Here is a 25625-nt window from a genome sequence, read left to right as displayed (position 1 = left end):
CTTTTAAACCGTCAACGATTTAAATTCTTGAAAGGGCTTTTGTTTTATTAACATTTATTGCTTGTCTTCTGAATATTTTAGTCACTGAAGATTTGAATGGAAGAAAAGAGGAAAATGAAAAACGTTGGCAATTCCGCGAGCCAGGGAAACTAGAGCGGGCTTTTGCCCGATCACTCTAGGTCAAGTCTTCAGCAGCATTGTGTGAAGTGATTGTACGGCTTGCACCATAATCTATTATTATCACTTATTTAGGAGGTTTCCAACTATCTCTTTGAGAAAAATGTTTGCAAGGTGTTTTCCAAATGGCATGACACTGTGGTGTGCCATGAAGCGTGAAAAACCACAGACTAAGGGGACACATAACCCACTCCAGTGTTCTTGCCTGGAGAATCCCAGGGACGGGGCAGCCTGGTGGGCTGCCATCTATGGGGTCACACAGAATCAACCACGATTGAAGAGACTTAGCAGCAGCAGCAAGGGGACATATTTCCTTGGAGCTACTGTTTATGTGATGATGGAGGCATTTTTCAACCCCTGTAGAGAGGATGCATTGCTTGATAAATGATGCTGGGGCAATTTGGTATTTATATACATATATGCTCAGTCATGTCCTACTCTTTGTGACCCCTTGGACTGTAGCTCACTAGGGTTTGTCCATGGAATTCTTCAGGCCGGAATATTGGAGTGGGTTGCCATTTCCTTCTCCAGGGGATCTTCCTGACCCAGGGATTGAAGCTGGGTCTCCTGCATCATAAGGAGATTCTTTACCGCCTGAGCCACTCCACTTTTATATTCTTTTCCAATGTAAGTCATTACGGAACATTGAATAGAGTCTCCACAATGAGATATCATGTCAGAACCACCAGTGGCTATAACCAAAAAGGTAGATAATAACAAATATTGTTGAAAATGTGGAGAAACGGAAACCCTTATACATTTTTGGTGGGAATGCAAAATGGTACAGACACTATACAAAACACTTTGGTGACTCTTTGAAATGTTATACATGGAGTTACCACGTGACCCAGCAATTTCACTCACAAGTATATACCTTAAAAAAAGTGAAAATGTATGTCCACACAAAACATGTGGACTTCAGCATCACAGTTATCCAAAATGTAAATAAAACCCAAGTGAAGATTAGAGCAAAGAAAGATAATGTAGCAAAAATACTGACTTTTGCCAGTATTTGAACATCACCCTGAAAGAAATGACAGCTATGAACTGACTGGTTTAGCCAGACGTGGGGAACAGTTGGCTAAACTGAAGAGGAATTATGCCAAAGAACTACTGCTGGAACTGGCTTCACTGCAGACTTCCTTTGTTCCTTTGGATGAAGCTATTAAGATAATCAATAGGTGTGTAAATGCCATTGAACGTGTCATCATTCCCCAGATTAAATGTACCATTGCTTATATCATCACAGAACTGGATGAGAGAGAGAGAGAAGAGTTCTGCAGGTTAAAGAAAATGCACATACGTGGTAAGTCGCTTCAGTCATGTCCAACTCTGTGCAACCCTATGGACTATAGCCTGCCAGGCTCCGCTGTCCATGGGGATTCTCCAGGCAAGAATACTGGAGTGGGTTGCCATGCCCTCCTCCAGGGGATCTTCCCAACCCAGGGATTGAACCAGTATCTCTTACATCTCCTGCATTGGCAGGTGGGTTATTTACCACTAGTGCAAAAATACAGAAGAAGAAAAATATTCTTAAGGAAAAATCTGAGAAGGACTTGGAGCATTGAAGTGCAGCTGAGAGGTGATGGAGCCTACTAATCTCTTGGCTGAAAGAAAAAGACAAGGACCTTCTGTTTGAATAAGCTTTCCTGCTCTGACTCTTTCAGAAGGCCTAACATGACACCATCTTAATCATGGTGTGTAGGTTAGGTATGTGTGAATATTTATTTTTGGCCTAAGGCTTTACAATTTCCCTGGATGTCCATTTATGGAATTACCTTTGCAGGATCATAATTCAACAACCATTTATCACCAGTGAGATTTGTAGAACTTGCCCAGAAACTTGTAGAATTTATTCTGCAGAAGTGTCACCCTACTTCACTTACCAATCTGTTAGAACTGATTTGCTTACCAAACATATTAAGAAATTCCCCTCAGAAAACAGCAGTGGTCTCAGGCCAACACACACAGGCCAGCAACTGCTGGAGCACTCTTTCTTCCTACCTACGCGCACATTTTGGCACCACTGCCTGAGATTGCTACAGCCATCCTTGTGTTAGTTACTGTGGGATGTCTCTCCTCAAGCTTCATGAAAACCTTCACTTATTTTTCCTTGATTAACAGGCCTCAGTTTTGTCTGTCATGGGAACAGTTCTGTGAATTCACATGTGACTATGGTATAAACAATAAAATGATTTAAAATGAAAAAAAAAAATATTGTACCAACTCTGGATACTGACACACATCCACACAATTTATGTATCTTTTTCACCACTGATGGACATTTGGGGGATTGTTATAAGCTATTACCAATAATGTTTCCAAAAACATGCTTGTACGTGTCTGAGTTTTCTAGTCTGCTATTAACTATAGTAGACTACTAGTCCTGGAGAAGGAACTGGCAGCCCACTCCAGTATTCTCACCTAGAGAAGCCTGGTGGGCTGTGGTCCATAGGGTCACGCAAAGTTGGACATGACTGAAGCGACTTAGCATGCATGCGTGCATTGGAGACAGAAATGGCAACCCACTCCAGTATTCTTGCCTGGAGACTCCCAGGGACAGAGGAGCCTGATGGGCTGCCGTCTATGGGGTCGCACAGAGTCGGACATGACTGAAGCGACAGCAGCAGATTACTAGTCTACTATAAACCAAACTGCTGTTTTTATAGTAACTGATGTTACAACTGTCAGAGACTCTACTTTGAGTCATCGATCTCTCAGATCTTCAAGATATTGGAAAAAAAAGGGAGTGATCAGTTTGGTCTACAGGAACTTGAGAAATGTTATTGATCTCATCATGGTCACCTTGAAGGCAGGATCGTTTCTGTTTATCATTAGATGCTTAGCATCTACCAGATATAATTGGTGTGGAAGTGGGTTCCATACCATGTCAAGTCAAGACAAAGTAATGAAACTTTCCTGAAGTTTTTAAAGATGAAGCTTATGTTTCCTTATTGTAGTATCTTCTCCTAATTAACCCACTCTGTGTCATGAACCCACAAACCGTCCAACCAGTCTTGATAAAAACAGCCAGTGTGGGGATATTTTGACACTTATATTTTGAGTCCTTTGAGTCCTAAAATTTTTTAAAATGATATCCTAATAACTAGCTAGAAAAGTTCTAGGCTCTAGCCTTGTGACACTTGAAATCCATAAGACCTTCTGTAACCTCGACAGAGGTCATAAGACCTCTGTAACACTTGAAATCCATAAGACCTTCCCCATAGAATATAAACATCCAAAAGCACACACATTCCTACACATATAATTGGGGAAAGCTGGTCCTTTCTTCATTGTTCTTCAATATTAAAACAAGTTGAAGAGTTGGAGGGAGGTTCACAACGGAGGGAACACATGAACACATATGGCTGATTCACACTGTTGTATGGCAGAAACCAACGCAAAATTGTAAAGCTATTATCCTCCAATTAAAAATTAAAAAAAGAGAAAAAACCAAGTTGCAAATACTTTGAACTGGAAGAAACTATCTAGAAGCAGTGTAATTAGATTAGGAAAAATGTAGGGTATGAGAGCAAGCGTTTGTCATTATGAAGCTTTTAACTAGGGGAACAGTTGGACAAAAGGTAGGCTTTAGGCCTTAAAAAAGAATTAGTCAAGCCACAAAAGAGGGGAAACATCCCTACCTGTGACGGGTGTAAAAATGCTCTCTTCCTCTAGCCGCAGTCATCCCAAATTTGACTATGGGATTGTGCATTTCCTTTTTAAACTTCTCTAAATAGCTAGTACTATGATGCTATGGTCAGTCCCCCATTCAAAAGGGTGCTTTCGAGGGGAATCCCCTGGTAGTCCAGTGGTGAGGACTCTGCTTTCACTGCTGAGGGCCAAGGCTCAATCCCTGGTTGGAAAACTAAGATCCTGTAACTTATGTGGCACAGCCAAAAGAAACACAGACACAGACACACACAGACACACAGACACACACACACACACGGGTACTTTTTGGCCTTTTTTCAACAAGGAAGGACTCTCTTTCAAATCTAGCCAGAATTATTTCTCCTCCCTTTGAATCAATAGGGGCTTCCCTGGTGGCTCAGATGGTAAGGAATCTGCCTACAATGCAGGAGACCTGGGTTTGATCCCTGGGTTGGGAAGATCCCCTAGAGAAGGGATGCCTACCCACTCCAGTATTCTTGCCTGGAGAATTCCATGGACCGAGGAGCTGGGTGGGCTACAGTCCACAGATTCCCAAAGAGTTGGACATGTCTTAGCAACTAACACTTGAATAACTAGATTCCAAACTCCCACATAACTTTACTGATTTTCACCTTGTATTTTATTTATTTATTACTTTATTTATGCATTTATTTTATACACTTGATTGTAAGTTTCTAGGAGAAGAATGCCTCCAAACTCACTTTGTAACCCTACTGAATCTTACATATAATGAATGTGCGCTTGCATGCTCGGTAGCTTCAGTTGTGTCTGAATCTTTGCAACCCTATGGACTGTAGCCCGCCAGGCTCCTCTGTCCATGGGATTCTCCAGGTAAGAATACTAGAATGGGTTGCCATGCCCTCCACCAGGGGATCTTCCCAACCTGGGGATCGAACCGGTGTCTCCTTCGTCTCCTGCACTGCAGGCAGATTCTTTATCCACTGAGCCACCTGGGAAGCCCAACATAATAAATGTTCAACCATAATTCATGCATATCAATATTAAAGATTGTGATGCACAAACAAGACTAAAAGAGATTCACACAGGGAAGACAGAGATGGGTTGGGGTGGAGGGGACACTTTACTAAACCTACTGGTTCTCTATTCTCATTCTGAGAGAGAGGGTGAGATACACATTTTCAAGCTGTCAGAGGCTGTTGTCCAAAGTGAGAGTTTATTTGTCTTTCTGTTTGTCATGAAAGATTCTTTCAAAGGTATCAATTGTGGAGTTAGTTTTAAAGTAGCATTCTCTGCCCAAGAACATTCATTCTCCAAAGCTCCTTTGTCAGAAGTTTTAATCTAAAATCAGCAAGGACTCCTCCTGTCAATGTTTTAGCACATCGTGCAGGCAAATGTACTTCCTGTTGTGTTTCACCAGGATGATCTCGGATGGACACCTTACCCACAGTGTTAACATTTCAGTTCTGTCCTCTCATTCCACATCCATGAAAACACGCAACTCCGGCTACTTCTCAATGGATGAGCTATGCTGTATATGAGCTGTCTATGAAGCTGATGGAATTTCCATAGCAGGATGCATTGAGCCCATTTTAACAAAAACTAGCTATGATATCAGCTTTCCTTGTGGCTCAGATGGTAAAGTGTCTGCCTGCAATGCTGGAGACCTGGTTCAATCCCTGGGTGGGGAAGATCCCCTGGAGAAGGAAATGGCAACCCACTCTACTATTCTTGCCTGGAAAATCCCATGGATGGAGGAACCTGGTGGGCTACAGTCCATGGGGTTACAAAGAGTTGGACACGACTGAGCAACTTCACTTTCACTTTCAGTGATGATATCAGTGTTAGGTTTCATTGCAGACTTTAAGGGGAACATGAATAGAGAAAGATCCTCTCTCATTTCTTCATTTTCTTTTTGATCAAACTCTAGCCAGGTGCCTCTGACTTGAGGAGACCTTAACCTTGGCCTGTAAAGACTGAAGCAAACACTAAAACATAGTTTCTAACAGCTCAAGGCTACATAGCAAGCGTGATCCCAGCTCCCCATTCACGTGCCTGCCTGAGAAACTCAAGGCTACTGAAAGAAAGAATTTACTGTCCATTCCAGCCAACAGCTAAAGATACAATCTCTGTGTCCCAGTCTCTGTGGGAGGCAGACAGTGGGCAGCCCAAATGATTGCCACACAGACCAGGCTCACTTTTTGTAGTTTTTTACTTCTATGGCTCTTCCAAGACCAAGCTCACTCCCTTCCCTTCTTTCTCAGTCTCCTTCTACGATGCCCAGTCACCTCTGTAGAAATCAAAGCTGGATTCAGTTCAGGTTGGACTCTGCCTTATTGCAACATCTATTATGGATTAAAATCTGTCCTTACCATTTTAACTGGTGTCTGGCTTTGTTTAACCCCTTTGACAACAAAAGTTTACCTAAGATTATCTAGACAGTCCCTTAATGGTTTTGTTTAAGAATGAAACGGGTATTGGACAATAAGAGGTAAGAATGAAAATGGTTAAAAAATACAAACTTCTGGGATTTCCCTGGTGATCCAATGGATAAGACTCTGAGTTCCCAATGCAAAGGGCCCAGGTTTGATCCTTGAACAGAGAACTAGATCCCATGAGCTGCAACTAAGGCTCAGCACAACCAAATAAATAAATGAAAATAAACGTTTAAAAAAATACAAACTTTCAGTCATAAGATAAATAAGTCTGGGGATATAACATACTGGATGGTGACTATAGTTAACAATACTGTACATCAGAAAAAGGAAAATATTGTATATTAATGCATATATATGGAATCTAGAAAAATAATACTGATGAACCTCTTAACAGAGAAGAAATGGAGACGCAGACGTACAGGATGGTCTGGCAGACACAGCAGGGGAGGGAGAAGGTAGGACAAATTGAGAAAGTAGCACTGATATGCATACACTACCATGTGTAAAATAGATAGCTAGCAGGAAGCTGCTATATAACACAGGGGGACCAGCCTGGCAGTCTGTGATTATCTAGAGGGGTGAAATAGTAGGAAGAGGGAGGCTCCAGAGGGAAGGGAGATATATATATATACACACATACATATAATTATGACTGATTTGAGTTGATGTATGGCAGAGACCACCACAACATTGTAAAGCAATTATCCTCCAATAAAAAAGATAAAAAAAACCCCATACTGTATTGTATTTTGGAAGTTGCTAAGAAAGTAGATCTTAAAAGTTCTCACCACAAGAAAGAAACAAAAAATGTAACTATGTGAGGTGATGGATGGTAATTAAATGTATTTAACAATATACACATATCAAATCATTATGTTGTACACTTTAATAAAATGTTATAGTCAGTTATATCTCAAGAAAACTGGGGAAAAGTGGAAAGGAAATTTATATATCACTGGTGGGAAATGTAAAATGATACAGCCACTGTGGAAAATGGTTTAGTAGTCCTTCAAAAAGTCAAACTATAATTACCATATGACTCTCCCAATTCCATCTCAATATATACACAAGTGAATTGAAAATTGCCTCAGAAAATTTGTGCAAGAATATTCAAAGAAGCATTATTAATAACAGCCCAAAGTGAAAAGTTACGCATAGATAAACAAAATGTAGTACATACATTTATACAAGAAGGAACGGAGAATTCCTGGTGATCCAGTGGTTAAGATTCCTCACTTCCAATCCAGGGGGCATGGGTTTGATTCCAGGTCAGGGAACCAAGATCCCACTTGTTGAGTGGCATGGCCAAAAAAAAAAAAAGGAAAAAAAGGGGCTTCCCTGGTGGCTCAGTGGTAAAAATCTCCCTCCCAATGCAGGAGACAGGAGTTCAGTCCCTGATCTGGGACGATAGATCCCATATGCCATATGCCGTGGAGCAACTGAGTCCATATGCTACAACTGTTGAGCCCGGAAACCACAACTACTGAAGTCCACGTGTCCTAGAGCCTGTGCTCCACAACGAGAGAAGCCACTGTAGTGAGAAGTCTGCACACTGCAACTTGTGAGTAACCCCTGCTCACCACGACTAGAGAAGAGACTGGGCATCAGTGAAGACCTGGCACAGCCAAAAATAAATAAATAAAACTATTTTTTAAAAAAGGAATATGGAGAAGGAAATGGCAACCCACTCCAGTATTCTTGCCTGGAAAAGTCCATGGACAGAGGAGCCTGGCGGGCTGCAGTCCATGGGATTACATGACAGAGCATGTGTGCACGAGGGTGGAGGGAGATGGGTTGGTAGCAATAAAGTGGTAGAACTAAAAAAAAAAAAGAAACAGCTTAATCACCTCCTGTGAACCCTCAAACTTGCCCCTCCTAAGAGGACCCTACCTTTAGTAGTGCCTCACACACACTGCCCCACCCTGGCCCAAGTACTCTACCTGTGACCTGAATGCTGCCCAAGCCTCATTGCTGTCTCCCACCCCTGCCCCCTCCAAGAAGGCCCCCAGAGCCCTAGCTGGGTGCTGAGTAGGCAAACTCCAGGCTGTAACCCTCTGTGCTGCTTCCTGGTAGGATGGTCTCAGTGGTTCTAACAGCCTTCCCCAACCAGACACCCAACACTCTTACCTGTGCATAGGAGATTAAAAGAAAAAAAAAGGAATGAAGGGCTGACACAGGCTGCAATATGGATACAATATGCTGCAATATGAGAACATTACACCAAGTGAAAGACAGCAAACACAAAAAGTCACATGCTATATGATTTCATTTACATGCAATATGCAGAATAAGCAAATCCATGTAGACAGCAGATTAGTGGTTGTCAAGGGAGAGGGAGCAGGGGAGGAAGTTGGAACTGACTCCTGACAGGTATGGGGTTTCTTGCTGTGGTGATGGAAATGTTCTGGAATGAGTTAGAGGTGATGATGGCATTACTGAAGCCTACTGAATTGTACACTTTAACAAGGTGAACTTCATGGTATATGAGTTGCACCTCAGTTTCAAAAGAGAAACTGACAATACTTGCAGCTCAAGTGTTGCAGAGTAGATCATACCTATGTCATTATTTTCTGGTCATACTCACTAAAGGTGTTTGGGCTTCTCCTGTGTCTCAGCAGTAAAGAATTTGCCTGCAATGCAGGAGACACAGGAGACTCGGGTTCGATCTCTGGGTCAGGAAGATCTTCTGGAAGAGGAAATGGCAACCCCACTCCAGTATTCTTGCCTGGAGAATCCCATGGACAAAGGAGCCTGGGGAGGTTGCAGGAAATCCACGGGGTTGCAGAGAGTCAGACATGACTGAGCATATGATACACACTAAAGTGTTCAAGACTTTGGCAGTTTAAATTTTTTAAAAAAGTAGAATGAATGGGAGCCTGGCAAACAGGTTATTGTGTGACCAATTGGGAGTGAGGAGACATCTTGCATATTTATTTTCTCGGGGGATTAACGGGAGAAAGGAACTTTGGAGAGACACGGCGACAAGCCCTTACTATACAGCAAAGCAGCTGTGTTTGGGCAAGGACAACCCCAAGCAAGGAGATTCTCTTCCCTTCCAGACACACATATCCTGCTTCAGCTTCATCCTTCGCTCCAAGCACAGCACATGCTGCTCAGATGAAAAGCAAATCTCCCTGCAGCCGCCAAAGAAAACAAACACAGAAAAAGCAACTGAAAACTGAGAGAGGAAGCAGGATTCTGCATCCTGGCTGATAACATCCTCAGAATCAAACCCTCCAAGACGCATGGTCATGGCCATTATAGGAGGCCGGGGGACACCCAGGACCAGGTTGTCCAGAGGAGAGACAGAGAGACAGTCCCTGGCCCTCAGGGTCATCGGCCCAACCCCCTCCAGCTTTGCCTTCGACATCAAAGGGATATCAGTGCCCTTCCAGTATGAAGAGGCCCAGTGAGTTCCTTTGATAATCTACTTATTCACCAAATATAAACTGAGATTCTACTGTGCCCAAGATACACAGGTAGGCACCCAAGCCCAGCGATGGCAGCCAGTCTCACAGTGAGGAAGTCAGCCATGACAGACAATCTCAGCTTCTTTCTCAGGTCCCGGTCCTCGCTTCCTTCCTTCAGCCACGTAGCCTTGTTTTCCTGACTTCTTCCAGGGTCCTTGTCTCTCCATCAAAGAGAAAGTGTGAGGAAGCAGCTGTGTTGGGGGACCTGCCCCTTTCTTGCTGGCTAGGTGCTCTTAGGCGAGACACGGGATCCAGTGTCACCGGTACAGGGGTGGACAGCGTACCCTATTTCTGACAGAGGACCGCTCAGAGGACAGAGTAACAAGGTGTCTCTAAGAGTTGTATTGACTGCAAAGCAGTATTCAAGTGTCAGGGCTAATAGAAAGGGCGCTTTGTTTCTCCACCTTTTATTTCAAAACACGTGGTTTGCAAGTAGCTCTTGGTCCTGACTTTTCGCTGAGCTGGGTCAAGGGAAGTTGTGCCTTAGGACTTCTCTCCAGGAAGGAAAGGAGGGCTTCCTTTCCTAAAGCCTGTGGAACCAGCTCCCAGCACTTCCTCCCCGCCCTCCTCGCCCAAACGCTGATCACAGCGCCCTCTGGTGGAAATGTAGAGCAATTGCCCTATAGACCCAGGGCAAGCCCAAAGGCTCAGAGGAGTAGGTTGGAACTTAGGGCAGGCTGGAACTGGGGGGCTACATGGTGGGAGGGGGGCGATGCCTACAAAGAACAGGCTCCAGTCAGGTCCTACTGATTATTGTCATGCAGAATATAGACCGCACATTACCAGTTATTTTGGATTTCCAAGACAAGCTAGAAACTTCTTATTGAAAAAACCAAAACCAAAACCAATTGTAGAAGCCAAAGAAATCAAGCGGTAGGCAAGAGTTTGGGCCTGCAAACCGTCAGGAAGCTTTGATTTCCGTGGAAAAGATGAAAAGCATGGATATTAGTTAATCCCGACATATAAACAAGGAACAGTCTTGGTAACAGAAAATCTTATATAAAATGTAAAAATCACAACTATGAAAATATTTGACAAGGAAGAAAAAGAACAGGTTTATTCACTTGCTTCTGAGGTTTCCCATTCATATTTACTTATTACACTGATTTTTTAAATTTCTTATATTCACCAGGGGAAACTCAGAGACGTCATTAGAAAAATTTGAGAGGAAAACACAAAGTAGAAAAAATTCTTGTCATTTTTTCTGTTCTATGGAAAAAAAAATGATCTTAAAGGTACCTATTCACCAGCTTCCAGAGTACCAATGCCCATGAGGGTATATTTGAATATTTTAGGAAAGAAATCCATACTCCCCAGTACCACATACAAAGCCTGCACAATTTAGCCTCATCCTGCCTACTGGCCTTACCGCCTACTATTTCACACAGTGTCCTGATCATCATACCAAACTATCTTCCTCCAAGAGCATTTCAGGCCTTTTCGGAAAAGCATATTTCGAACTTCTCTGGTGGTACAGTGGATAGGAATCCACACCTGCCAAATGCAGGAGACACAGGTTCAATCCCTGGTCAGGGAACTAGTTCTCACATTCCACAACTAAAGATCTCCAATGCCACAACAAAGACCCGATGCAGCCAAATAAGCAAATAAGTAATAATAATAATCCTTTAAAAAAAAAAGACAACTCCTGTTTTCATGCTCTCTCCTACCAAAACCCCATTTACAGGATACCTCCTCAAGCCTTCAGGCATAGTAAACTGCCCACTCCCAATCTCTGCTTTCAAAGTTCTAAGGCCATATCTCTAAGATAACAATCATTTTGCTTATATTATAATTATTTATCTATACATCTTGGGCATTGGAATCTACCCAGAGGTGGGGCTGTGTCTCTGACGGAATGTAAAATGTTGAAAACACCTCATAGATTAGAAGCTGATAGGGTAGGTTTTGCTCACCCAAGGCCTGGACGAAGCTAGATTTATTGTAAGTAGGATAATTTAAAATACATTTTAAAATGGTTTTATTTTTAAATTTTTTGAATAGGTCATCATTTTCACTGTTCAAAATGCAAAGGGTATAAAGGTGTGTTCAAGTTGAAAACTTTTCCTCTCTCTCATGTATCCAGCCACCCAGTATCTCTTTGAGTAAATGATGTTACTCACTGTTCATATCTTCTGGATAAAGTCCAGTCCTCTCTCTACCTTCAGCCTTGGCCCTCTACTTTCCAGGCTCTGCTGAATTTAGCTCCTCAAAATGCCCTGCTCTCTGTCACCTTCTTCCCTCACCCTGTTTTTATTTAGCAAAATGTTTCTCATCAGGCTGGCTTCAGCAGGTCTGTGATGCTAGGGTCCAGTGGGTTCCAAGACTCTCCTCCCCTCATTTAATTCTTCTCCCCTTGAACCTAATTCCCTGTTTACCGATGTTTACCCTTCACAGGCTCTGGACCTCTTGAGATCTGAGACTACTCATTACTAAAGACTAGTGACCAGCGTCTAGCCCACAGCAGGGCGGGAATGAAAGCGGCTCTCCTCTCACTGGACTCGTTCTCGGGGATTTCTGAGCCCTCAGCCTCTGGAAGTTCTGGGATTCACGTTTGCCAGCTGAGGCCTAACTTCCAAGGGTGTCTCTACCACAATGCCCCACCCCACGGTGCCCCCCAACTCGAACGCAAGCTGGATGTGTTTCCTCCGCGCGGCCTGAAGGAGGCGCCGGACTGACAGGCAGTAACCCGGTGAGGGCTGTCTCCCAGTTCAGTGCCGGTTGGGAGGACGGCGAGTGTTAGTCACGCAGAGGCCCAAGCTTGTGGGCCGGCAGAGCTGTTCCTCTTTGGGAGTAGATAACATGGCAGAATGCTTTCATCATCAGTCTCTTCCCTGAGTCCAGTAAGCTCGTGGACACTGAAAAGTCAGAGGTTCTGCTTTAAAGGGCGAAAAGGAAGATTCTGTAGATCCCAGGGTAGAAACAGGACCCCATGCACAGAGGCTGAATGAGCCTCCGGCAGCGGGAAGGAAGAAAGGGAATGTCTCTCAGTCGTGTCCGACTCTTTAGTCCATGGAATTCTCCAGGCCAGAATGCCTTTCCCTTCTCCGGGGAATCTTCCCAACCCAGAGGTCGAACGCAGGTCTTCCGTATTGCAGGAAGATTCTTTACCAGCTGAGCTATAAGGGAAGCCCTCCGGCAGCAGGGGAGGCCTGCAACCCACCGAACAGGAGGAGAGGGAGAAGGTGGGCAAATGGGTGGCGGGAGAGTGTGTACACTCAGGGGCTGGATTGAGGGAGCCGTGTCTGATGCCTTCTACTGCTGTGAATTCAGAGGCCAGGCCACCCACTCAGAGTGAGACAGGCAGGCAGAGGGAGGAGGACGTGAGCAAAGTAACGAGCCGGAAAAATCACCGAGGAGAAAACATGGCGTCGCTGGCAACCGCTCAGCGAGCCTCCGTTCCTGTGGGTGTCTCCCAATTCCAACTTCTCAGAAGATCTAGTTGGGTCGCTTTGTTGCTACACAATATGGATTTTTCTTATTAAATAAGGTTTTGGGTCAAGTCACTTCATAGATGGTTGGTTCCCTTATGGTTAACTTTTGGTTTAGTGCTCAGGGTGGTAAAGGTGATTCCTTCAACCCAGGGGACAAATTTGTACGGAAATAACCCCAAGGGGGCTTTTCTTAGAAAGGGGCTGTGGAGCTGGCACCAGCAGTGGTAGAGCTCACTAGCTTCAGTTCCAAAGTCCCTGTTTGCTGGGAACAGAAAGACTACATTTCCTCCTGTCCCCAACAGCCTGCACACTCTCAAGTCTCTCTACCTCTCTACCCACGTGACTGAGGGACTGGCTTCTGGCTTCTGGATGGAGTAGAAGTGAGGTATAGAGGGGGGTTGGACAGCTGGTATTTGTCAGGTGGAGTAAAACAAGCTTTGTTCTCACCCAGACACTCCAAGGTCAAAGCTAGTGGCAGAAGCTGAGCTCTGCTGAAGTCAAGAGTAAAATGAAGTAAGATGACTACTCCTGAGGTCAAGGAGAACTTTCCTTTTTGCCCTTGCACAGGAAGGCTCCTTGGGGAGCCAAAAAAGAAGGGGTGCCTCCCCATAGTAAGTTTGGACATGTATCCACAGGCCTCTGAAGTGGGATTCATCTTAGTAAAAAAAATGTTGCCCAAGGATATTGGGGAGGGTCCTAGGACGAGTCAGGTGTGAAAAAACAAACAAGATAATTGGACAAAGGTAAGCCCAGAAGGACCGTCCTATGTAAGTGATTTAAATCACCTCTAAACTGTGTTCCTCATTCAGGACGCTCTCACTCCTTTCTGAGTGTGTATTTCTGTCTAGTTTCTGACTTCCTGCACTCTTCCTCCTTAGAGAGGATGCCCACACCCTTTCTCTCTGGGATTGTATTTCTGCCTTGCTTCTGTCTTAAATAAATAAACTTATTCTGTGTGTGCTCTTCCACAAGTTATGCTGTGTCTCTAATAATAAACTTTGTACCTGTTTTTTAGAGTTTTGGCCTCTTTGAAACATTCTTGATCTCAAATGGAGGAAAGAGCTAGGGCCTCTTTGCTTCTGACCTCTATCCCCTGGTGGTCTGGTGGCTAGGATTCCTGGTTTTGATCCAGGCCACCCGGGTTCAATTCCTGGGCAGGGAACTACAATCTCTCTTCAGGACTGCTCACTGCTGTCTCTCTGAGATTAGAAGCATTGGCACCACTTCCCAGATCAACCCACTATAAAACCTCCCACACTAGAGCATTGCTTGCTTTCTCCTCTCATTAACTGAATAGAAGGGAGAGCAACCACCTAGAAGAAGTCTGGGTCAATAAATTACTGGTTCCATTGTCCATATGCCTTGAATTGGGATATGAGTTAAAAATAAACTTTTACTTTGCCAGATTGTTGCGATTTTGAGATAGTTAAAATATTTTAGCCTATGTGACTCATAAGATTTCTTATGTGAGCTGAAGGTTGATTATCATCACATTCTGATAATCTAATTTGTACATCTGCCCATGAGAGATACACTGCTGAGTGGCCCTACTTAATAATTTTGTTGGCTGGTGGGGACCCACACTCCTGATAAAGGCCTGGCTAAGCAAGAGCAATATTTGTCTTTTAGACTTTTTCACTGCTTCCTGGCTTGGTACTCTAATCATCTGAGTTTTATTTAGATGTATCAGCGCCTCAAGGCAGACAGTGATGTCTCAATAAGCAGAAGTTGCCCCCAAACTGACCAATTAGGGGAAAGGTCAACAACTCTGAGTCACCTATGATAAAAGGGTATTTTTCTAAACTTACAAAAATCTCTTATAAATCAACAAGAAAAAGACAGACAAGGCAATCTTCCAAATCAAAAGGGAAAAGAAAAGCAAATAACCAATAAAATGAATAGATCCTCAACCTCCCATTGCTTCTCATAAATTCTAGCAATGAAGATACTAGGGCTGCTAGTGTGCACATTACTACTAAGGAATACCCTTGGTCCCTGAAATCACCCCAACCCTGAGCTCTGGTGAAATGGTAGTTGGGGCAGCCTAGGTGCTGGGTGATGGTGGGTGAGGGTAGCAGAGACTTCATGCTCATTATGGCAAAGTTCCTCTCTTATTTGGCTGTTGGAACTGATGCCAACCAGTATGGATCTAGGAAATACAGAATTCTGAGCTGATATCTCAGAGATCTCTAGTCATCATTTTACAGATGGCACAGGAAGGTCAGTTACCTGTCCAGGTAACTATTTCTCCTTTGATGTTCCACATATAACTCACACTCACTGTTCCCAACAGAGCTCATCACCTTTCTCCCCATACGAGCTTTTCTGGAATTCTTTATCTTGAAGAATGGCACCTCCCACCCACACCCAGATAGCTACGCCAGAGAGCTGGGAGTCACCATGGACCCTCTCCCTCAATCTCACTGATCCATCTGTCTCCACCTCTTGCTAATTGCCGTCTGTCTATCTCTCCTATCCACAGCCCCATCTCCAACTTTTTTGGGTTTTGCCACACAGTGAGGCTTGTGGGATCTTAGTTCCCTGACGAGGGGGTGGAATCCAGGCTCCCGTCAGGAGAAGCACAAAACCCTAAGCCACAGGACCGCCAAGGAGCCCCCCACCCCCCATCTCCACCTCCATTGTTTTTCCCTGATTTGGGATTATTTCAGCCTGAACTAGGGCGCCTCTCATTTAACCACCTTTGGCACTTTTCCTTCCCAGAGAAGCCAGAGTGACCTTCAAACACTGGAGCCTCATGGCGCCTCACTGCTGTTCTGAATCCTGAGGGGTCTTCACGTTAAGATGAGACAAGTAAAAAAAAAAAAAAAGATGAGACAAGTGTATTGTGGCCTGGCCCCGCCCACCTGTCCTACCTCAACTCCCTGGCTGCAGACACAGGTAGGGTTTCTAGTGGCTGTTCAAACACGCCATAGGCTCTTTTTCCTTCAGTTTCTCCACGTTGCTCCTTTCTCAGTTTGCTCCTTTGGCTCAGAATCCCCTCTCAGGTCGCTCTCCAAAGCCCTCCTTTTTGTTCAAGTCACAGCTCAAAAGCTCCTTCCTCTGAAGACACAACTTGCCCTGAGATTTCCTTGCTTCTCCTGCTCACTTGCATTGCACCCTGACCTTGCCTACCCTCTGACATTATCCTCCCAGTCTGTCTTCCAGGGGCTCTGTAAGCTCCTGGATGGTGGGGCAGCTTCTTCTAAATATTAAATCCCCAGGGCCAATCTAGGGGGAATGAGCAATAAGTGTGTGTGGAAAGGAACAGATGCTCAATCAACAAGACAGTTTCTCATGTCTGGGAGCTCAGGGCAGTGTGGGGGATGGGTTCATAAGGACCTCGTGCTGATGGTAGACTCGGGGGTCTGGTATCTGGAGAGGCAAAGGGGATCAGGTGCAAGCTGAAACACACACCTCATTCACAACACCGCACTAGAAAAAGAAATCCAAGTCTTGGTCTCTGAGCATGATGAGAATATGTGCTCTTTGAAGAGAGAGAGTGCACTGGCCTGGAGTTTCCAACAGGGTCTGTTTACAGGGAGATATTGACTTTCACTTTGCAGGAGGAACCCTGGAAGGGAGCTTGGCTCCTGTGCACCCTGCCCTCCTCTGCTCTCCTCCCAGCCTGGAGGGCAGCCTTTTTCTCCTGTGAATGACCAATCCTGATGGTGGGAGGTGGCCTGCTGGTAACTCTTCAGAACCTGGCAGCAGATTAAAGGACAGTCTTTGAAAAATAAACAAATGGCCTCAAACCTTAACTTCTCTAAGAAAATCCACTGTTTACCCAAGAGCTTGTGTGAATGGAGCTGGTAAGGAGTAACAAACCTGGACTTCAGTTAAAGCAGTAAAAAGGAATTTTATGGGACCAGTGGGAAACATCTACTCCTGCTTTACTGACTATGCCAAAGCCTTTGACTGTGTGGATCACAACAAACTGTGGAAAATTCTTCAAGTGATGGGAATACCAGACCACCTGACCTGCCTCTTGAGAAATCTGTATGCAGGTCAGGAAGCAACAGTTAGGACTGGACATGGAACAACAGACTGGTTCCAAATCAGGAAAGGAGTATGTCAAGGCTGTATATTGTCACCCTGCTTATTTAAATTATATGCAGAGTACATCATGAGAAACGCTGCGCTGGATGAAGCACAAGCTGGAATGAAGAACCTCAGTTATGCAGATGACACCACCCTTATGGCAGAAAGCAAAGAAGAACTAGAGCCTCTTGATGAAAGTGAAAGAGGAGAGCGAAAAAGTTGGCTTAAAACTCAACATTCAGAAAACTAAGATCATGGCATCTGGTCCCATCACTTCATGGCAAATAGATGGGGAAACAATGGAAACAGTGACAGACTTTTTTGGGCTTCAAAATCACTGCAGATAGTGATTGCAGCCATGAAATTAAAAGACACTTGCTCCTTGGAAGAAAAGTTATGAGCAACCTAGACAGCATATTAAAAAGCAGAGACATTACTTTGCCAACAAAGGTCCATCTAGTCAAAGCTATGAATTTTTCCAGTAATCATGTATGGATGTGAGATTTGGACTATAAAGAAAGCTGAGTGCCGAAGAATTGATGCTTTTGAACTGTGGTGTTGGAGAAGACTCAGAGTCCCTTGGACTGCAAGGAGATCCAACCAGTCCATCCTAAAGGAAATCAGTCCTGAATATTCATTGGAAGGACTGATGCTGAAGCTGAAACTCCAATACTTTGGCCACCTGATGTGAAGAACTAACTGATTTGAAAAGACCCTGATGCTGGGAAAGATTGAAGACAAGAGGAGAAGGGGAACAGAGAATGAGATGGTTGGATGGCATCACCGACTCAATGGACATGAGTTTGAGTAAACTCCAGGAGTTGGTGATGGACAGGGAGGCCTGGTTTGCTGCAGTCCATGGTGTTGCAAAGAGTTGGACATGACTGAGCAACTGAACTGACTGAACAGAGGGGAAAGAACTGAACTCCATCCCCATGAATGCAGAGGTGACTGGGTTTTAAAGGGTGAATAAGAGGAAATGGGTCTCAGGTGAAACTGACAAGGATGGGGGCAATGAGATGGTGTTGGGCAGGCGGTAATGATTACAGTTCAAAGGAATGGTTCTCAGGCCCTTGAGAAAGACACTTCTGAGTTGTAGGAGATTCGTACACATCTGTAAAGGACAGAGGGAGGATTCGCAGTGGTGAAGCCTTTCGAGTAAGGGCTCTGAAAGTGAGACAGGTTGTGACCTGGGACCCTTTGCTGCAATGCTTGCTCCTGGACAAAGGTCTCCTGCAGCAACAAAATACAAAGAAACTACAAGGGACTAAAAATAGTTGTGTGCATGTGCAGTGGGGGAAAATTAGGAACAAGAAGATACAAAAAGACCCCAAACCCAGCAAAAGCAGGGGTCTACTTTTGCACCCTGCTTTTGCACTGCTCATGCACCCCGCACCTAGGACCACCGAAGGGCGGGCAACCCACTTAAGCTACCCTTCCAGCTCTACCCCTGGATCCACCCCTGCCCTCACCCCACATAAGGGGTCAGCAGTCCCCCACTCCCCACCCCCTCAGAGAGCAAAGGGAGGGAATCTGTTTCTTATTTTTGCTTCCTGGTGCTGCAGTTCAAGTTCCAACATAGCCTTGCCTGAATTTCTTGTCTCCCCTCTGCCTCTTACTGGTTTCTATTGATTAAGGAGGCCCAGAGCAAAAGTCTATAAACAAGGTAAGGAGGTGGGGATCCAGGGGCCAGCCCTCAGATATTGGCAGGAACAGAACACTGAAACCTCCCGGCAGCAGTGAGTTTTCTCAAGTAGGCATTTGAACTAGAAGCTGGGGTCATCCTCGGGGCTTAGCCTTATGCAGCAAGAAGCCATGGTGGCGTTTACCCACAGCACAGACTTTTCCACGGAGCGGGTTATGGGTCCAAAGTTCTGCAGTTCTCAGAGCCATCTGCCAGTAGGAGCTGCTAAACATTTAAAATGCTCCCTTCGACGTCCGCTTTCCCTGTTCGCTGGGCTCCAGTCACGCAGTTAAGTGGGCCGTGTGCAGGAAGCCAAGAGGCCGTGGAGAGCGGGTGGAATGTGGGCGGGTGAGGGGTTGCGTCGCAGGCCACCAGGAAGACGGAGCAATAAAGCGACAGTGACCGGTCAGAGAGAGAGAGTGGGCAGCCAGGCCTCCGGCTTCGGTTTCCTGATCCCTGCTTCCCCCAGGGGCGTCTGAGTATCCCGGCCCGCTCTGTCTCCTGTCCCTCGGTTACCGCCGGGTCCTCGGCGCTGCAGTTAGGGGTCCCCTCCTTGCGCACAGCCAGTCCCGCCGCCTCGGCGCGCGGAGAGTGCCGGGGCGGGTGACTGGACTAGCCCTGGCTCCGCCCTCTCGCCCGGAGCCCTGAGCGCCCGGCGCCCTCCTCACTCCAACGCTGCCCCGTGTGCGCTCAGGCCGCCGCCCGCGATCGCTGGGTCATGGGCGCCGCCGGCTCCTCGGCTCTGGCCCGCCTGGGCCTCCCCGCGCCGCCCGGGCCCCGCTGGCTGGGGGTGGCCGCCCTGGGACTGGCCGCGGTGGCGCTGGGAGCCGTCGCCTGGCGCCGCGCGCGGCCCGGTCGGCGCCGGCGGCTGCAGCAGGTGGGCACGGTGAGCGAGCTGTGGATCTACCCGGTCAAGTCCTGCAAGGGGGTGTCGGTGGACACGGCCGAGTGCACGGCCCTGGGGCTGCGCAGCGGCCACCTGCGGGACAGGTAGGGCCGGGCGCGGGAACAGCGCGGGGCCTGCCGGGGAGGGGGCGGGTTGGGGGAGCTGGGGCTTGTCCCGGGGAAGGAGAACAGAGGTTTGCCGCGTGGCTCTCCTGGGCTGCTTGTTGGGTCATCTGCCTCTGATTTTGTAGCTGTAAAGGTCAAGTTCTTGTCTGGTTCAGATTTGGAAAGCTAGTGGATTGCAGCTGTTAGCTGCGAGTTTCTGTACCTGTAGGGCTCGGTGAGGCCAGACAACCCGAAAGGCTGGAGTTTGGAGCAGAGAAAACTTCATTGCAGGGCCATGCAAGGAGACTGGTGTCACAGGCCTCCCCCAAACCTCTCCTGGAAAGGTTTTGACAAAGCTTTTTTTTTTTTTAAATTTATCTTTATTTATTTGTTGGTCTGCACTGGGATCTCTGGTTGTGACCGGTGAACTACTAGTTGCAGCACGTGGGATACACCTCCCTGACCAGTGATCAGACCCCGGCCCCTGCACTGGGATCAGAGTCCCAGCCACTGAACCACCAGGGAAGTCCCCTGACAGAGCATTTTTAACGCCAGGTGAGGGGGTGTCGCAGGGTCAGAAATAAGATCCTGCACAATTCTCTTGACTGGCTTACAGTGAAGTATCATGGGAGGGTCACAGGAGTTAATGTTTTCATTCCTCAGGCTCCAGGAGGCCTGGAGCTGTGTACTCATGGTCGTCTAGTAGTTAATATCTTCCATTTGGTGAGGGTTTTTATATCTGTAAAACAGCCCAGGAAATATGTATCAAATACTGTTATCTAGGTGTGCTGTAGTCCATGGATTTGCAAAGAGTCTGTACTTAGCCATTGAACAACAGGGTACTTCAGAGAGGACCTAGAGCAGAGATGGGGGAGGGAGTGTCCTGGGAAAGTCCCACAGGGTCCTGCTTGCTTACAAAGTCTCTGTCCCTCCCTGGAGGAGAGGCTGTATAAAAACATGGGGTCTGATTGCTTATCTCCAAGGTTGCTGTTCTAAATTTTCTGATTCTTAGTATGAACACAATAGTAGAAAAATAAAATGTTCTTGGCACTCGTGGGTAGACGGGAGCAATGCTGAAACCAATGCTTGTTCAAGCACATTGGCCTTGCCAGGGCTGGTCCCTCACCATTTCCAATCCCTGGCGAAGGTTCCTGAGACATGCTGGAGGTTGGGGCCCTGACCCATTGTAATACGTAATGAGCAGAGGGCAGTCTTCTGTGGGGGAGAGGAGATGGCAGGTGGACCGTGCGTGTAATACTTGCCACTAAAAGAATAGTGTGTCCCCTCCCCCAGAGGCAGAGTGGTCTTCAGCAAAGAACTTTAGGTAAAGTCCTGATCTACATAGGACCTGACACATCAGAATTTCATCCTCCTGCCTCAGAAAAGGTGCCCTGTCATTTTTCTCCCCCTAGAGGTGAGCCCACAGACATACTCGTGGACACAGAATGGTGCCAGGTGCATAAGGGGAAGGCCATCCTGGCAAGTGTCAACTTAAAAAAAAAAAAATGCACAACGTGAGTGTTAAGTTTTACTTGGGGCAAAATGAGGACTGCTGCCCAGGAGCCAGAACCTCAGATAGCTCTGAGAAACTGTTCCAAAGAGACAGAGGGGAAAGGTCAGTACGCATGTGATTTCGGGAAGAGGGAATACATGCAATCAAGCCCATATTTTTCCAGAAGATTTCTACTAGTCTCATGAAGCTTTGCTTGTCATGAGGAACAGTCATCACCTCCAAGGATTTTAGTGCTTTTCCAAATGTGAGGAGATACAAAAATTGGGCTCACAAAATTGGCCCCTGAAAACGTCTAACCATCTGAGGACCTGTGTTCGCAGTTTTTCCCAGAGCGCCTCTCCGCTCTCCACCCTGACCCCTTTCAGGAGGTGTTGAAGGTCAGCAGCTGCAGCAACACGTGGTTTAATCCTTGTAGAGGGAGATGGCCAGTCCCTTGGCATGTGCCGATCGGTAGTTGAGACAGGGGAGGATTCCAAACCCTAGAAAGAGTGATCAAGGAAGAACGGAACCTCCTTTTTTGCTTCCTTAGGATGAAGACACTTTGCTGTCTGGCTGGGATGGGTTAGCTGTGGTCCTGGGTCTAGAGGAGGGAGGTTTGCAGACTGGTCATTGAGGGAGCCTTCTAGCAGAGGATGTCTGCTGTCCTGAGTTCACTCCCGGGATGCGTGTATTCTCTCTTTGCTGAAGATTGCTCTTCCCTTAAAGAAATGTGGGCTCCCACGGCATGGAAAAACTTCCGGTTGTTTTAGGAAAGTGTTGTGTGAAGCTCACAGGGGATTTTCCACCCCTTTCACCCAGATGTCTAATCCTGGAGAGTTATTTAGTTTTGGCTGTGCTGGGGTCTTCCTTCCTGCACGTGCTTTCTCTAGTTACGGTGAGCGGGGCTGCCCTTCCTTGCTGTACGTAGGGTTCTCGTTGCGATGCCTTCTCTTGAGGAGCGCAGGCTCTGGGTGTGCAGGCTCAGCAGTTATGGCACATGGACTTCAGTTGCCCCGCACCCTGTGGAATCTTCCTGGACCAGGGCTGGAACGAACCCTTGGCCCCTGCATTGGCAGGTGGATTCCTATCCACTGTACCACCAGGGGAGTCCCTGGAGAGTTTTTTAAGACTGTAATATCCTGAGTTTCCCATCCCAGGCCTATGGAGTAGGAGTGAAACAAGCTTGTGTAGGGTGTGTCGACTTAAAAAATAGTCACAACCTACAAGTTGAGTTCTAAGTTGAGTTCTATTTGGCGGGAATTTTTAGGACCTCAAACCCAGGAGATAGCATCTCAAGTGACCCTGAGAGAACTGCTCTGAAGAGGCAGAAGAGAGGAGCCAGGTTATATAGGAGTTTTGCAACAGAGGGCAGGTAGTCAGTCCGATTGTCAAAAGTTTTTTGTAAATTAAAAAAAAACTAGATATCCCACGTTAAGGAATTTAGCGCTTTTCTATAATGGGAAGATGCAAGCGTCTGAGCTCACTGAAATCATTCCTCTGATATGCACCATACCTGTCTGGGGCCAGCATCCTATTTTCACAGCCTGAGTTTCTCAGGGCTCACCAAGGGAGTGGCAGGTATTCTTCCTGAGTTCCCTCAGGGTTCACCAGCTCGCAATGGAGGGCTGAAATTGCTGCTGACTGATAAAGAACCTACCTGCCAATACAGGAGATGTAAGAGATACGGGTTCCACTCCTGGGTTGGGAAGATCCCCTAGAAAAGGGCAGACAACCCACTCCAATATTCTTGGCTGGAGAATCCCCTGGACAGAGGAGCCTGGTCTGCTAGAGTCCATAGGGTCGCAAAGAGCCGGACATGATTGAAGCGACTTAGCACTCACGTGACATCCTTGTTTGCTGATATGGCAGGAAATACTCCACTTCTCAGGTGTGAAAGTCTCCCCAGGTGATTCTGATGCTATCATTAGAGGGTTTTCTCTGGGACCATTAAGAAGAATCTGAGCTAAACAGCTCCTCAAGTGTGAAGGATTAGAAAAGCCTCCTGATTGCTGGGAAGACTTGAGCCAGAGTGAAGACATAAATTCTCATGCCGCACATCCAGAGAAAAAGCACTTGTGCTTCCTTCTTCACATGAAGCACTGATGCTATTTCACAGAGATTCAGTGCTTGCCTGTGTGTCCGCTTTTCATCAGGAATAACTATTGTTTCCCACTGCATGTTGCCACTACTTTGCTGTGACTGGCTTCTATGGAAAGATAATATTTTTCCTTCGCTTTTCTGCCTCTGTGGACGTCTGAAAATAGATGGAACTGTATCAGCGTTCCCTTGTTTTGAACAATATATACTTGAGATGGGATAGCGTGGTGTGGAGACTGGGGTGAGGCAGGGGAAAGCAATGGAATACTTTTATTTGGTGGTTCATACTCAGCAGACACTGAACTAAGACCTTTCAACAGATAATATAATTTAAGCCTCATAGCAATCTTGCGGGCTAGATATTGTGTCCACTTTGCAAATAAAGAAATGGTATCAGAAAGGATGAGTATCTTACCTGAGATCACAGTGATCTCGGTGAGGCAGCAGTAAAGTGAGATCTTAATTCCCTGCCCAGGAATTGAACCTGGGTAGCCTGGATGAGAATCAAGGATCTTAGCCACCAGGCCAGCAAGGGCTGGAGGCTAGAAGCTATTTTTCCCCTGGATCTTTACCCCCAGTGAAAAACACACTTATCACAGAGGTAGAAATTGTAAATGCTGATACAAAGTTTATTATTAGCAATGTGGAGAGAAAGGGTGTAGGCAGCCCTCTTAATGAGCAGGAGCCCATCTATCTCTTCTCTCAGAAAATGCTAACAGTTGTAAGTATCCAGCCTGAAGCCCACTTCTTTGGGCCCCTGTGAAATGCAAACAGGAGGCCAGTTGTAACTATTTAACCTGGAGCCCATCTGTCTCCTACAACAACAAGACCACTGTATGCTGGAGGGATTTGAACTCAGATCTCTGAGGGCAACATTCATGCCCTTGCTGTGAAGCCAGTATGTGATTTACAAGGGCAAGGATCACACCAAGTCTCAGGAGACCTACAGAGAAGTCACTTAACCTCTTCCGAGCTTGTTTTTTATTGGCTAAAGAGGTTGAATTTGATGATCTCCAAGTCCCTGTCTAATCTATATTTTATTTATGAAGAGATAACTGAAACTGGAAAACAAACTGGAAAGAACTTTGCTATAACACTGTTATTCTCCCAACTTGAGATTTCCATCATGAAACTATGAAGAGTCTACGAAGGTAGGAAAAGGCCGCCTTGATTTATTTCCACTTTGAACCCGTGTCTTTGGAACTGTTCTCAGACGCTGACTGCTTCCTCTATAAGTGCTCTGGGCCTTCAATTTCTAGAGCTGTTCTAGTCAAAGCCTTTAACATATCTGTGAGCACTGGGCCTGAGCGCCCTGAGCTTTGAGCTGGTTTCAAGACTGTCCAGCAAAACGCTCACACTGGCTGTTTGGCACAGATTCTGGGCTGTCCTCCTTGACTGTATGTCTCACCCATTGATAAATCCACCCCAGCCCTTTACGAAGCCAGCCCTTCATTTCTTCTGCACGGACTATTCCCTCTTGTGGTGGGGCTCCTGTTTTCCTGCCTTTGCTGGCTCAGTCCTTCCCGCTTCCCAGGCCAGTCTGTCCGTTTAGAAATGACACTTTCCATCTGTCTTGCACTCTGCTCCCTGAACACTGCTGTGGGTCGTTCAGGGCATCGCTGTTCCTTTGGAGACTTAGTTCTGGGCTCTGCAATGCTCTTCATGCCACACACTCGTGTTTTCTGTGTAAAACGAAGGTGCTGGCTTTCAGGGTTGCAGGTGAGAAGAAGTGGGTCATGATCAAATCCACACTGCAGACAGATCCTTTCTTGCCCGTCTGGCAGAGCAGAGGTCATTATTCACTCCTGGGCATCATTTGTGTGCCAGAGGTGAAAAATAACATCACTTCGGCTACAGGGTAACGGGGGTAGCTGATGTGTGTTGTTGACAGCACTTTGCATCCTCTGTTGTGATCATCCTGCCCCAGTGACAGGCTGCTTGCAAGTTGCCTCTTGCTCCATCCATTGCAAGTTAGCACAGAACTTCCAGCAACCACTTCTGCCTCCTCCCAGGGATTAACACCCAGGTGATTATATAATAAGCTGAGGGTGACACTTGACTGCAGGGTTTCAAGTGAAGAGAAAGATGGGAGGTGAGAAGACTTGGCCCAGGGAAGGGCTGACTTTTAGAAATAATGGTCCGTGGGGGTGTGTGACTCCTGTCTGGATAAGC

At 46.2% G+C, this 25625-nt stretch overlaps 1 protein-coding gene and 1 pseudogene across 1 annotated transcript in view; both read left to right on the top strand.

The window, feature by feature from the left end:
* The first annotated feature begins 818 nt into the window (after positions 1-818).
* LOC122452286 lies at positions 819-1820 on the top strand (annotated as a pseudogene).
* Positions 1821-19222: 17402 nt separating this feature from the next.
* The window catches only part of MTARC2 (mitochondrial amidoxime reducing component 2), a 37970-nt gene continuing 31567 nt past the window's right edge, over positions 19223-25625 (top strand). The window contains exon 1 of the mRNA XM_043485441.1: positions 19223-19864. Coding sequence (XP_043341376.1) covers positions 19593-19864 — 272 coding nt within the window. The 5' untranslated portion in view covers positions 19223-19592. The remainder of the gene's footprint in view (positions 19865-25625) is intronic.

This window comes from Cervus canadensis, chromosome 13 (genome assembly GCF_019320065.1).
Source record: "Cervus canadensis isolate Bull #8, Minnesota chromosome 13, ASM1932006v1, whole genome shotgun sequence".
Taxonomy (NCBI): Eukaryota; Metazoa; Chordata; class Mammalia; order Artiodactyla; family Cervidae; genus Cervus; species Cervus canadensis.
The sequence above is the reverse complement of the archived record's forward strand: the minus strand, read 5'-3'. Positions and strand labels throughout refer to the sequence as shown.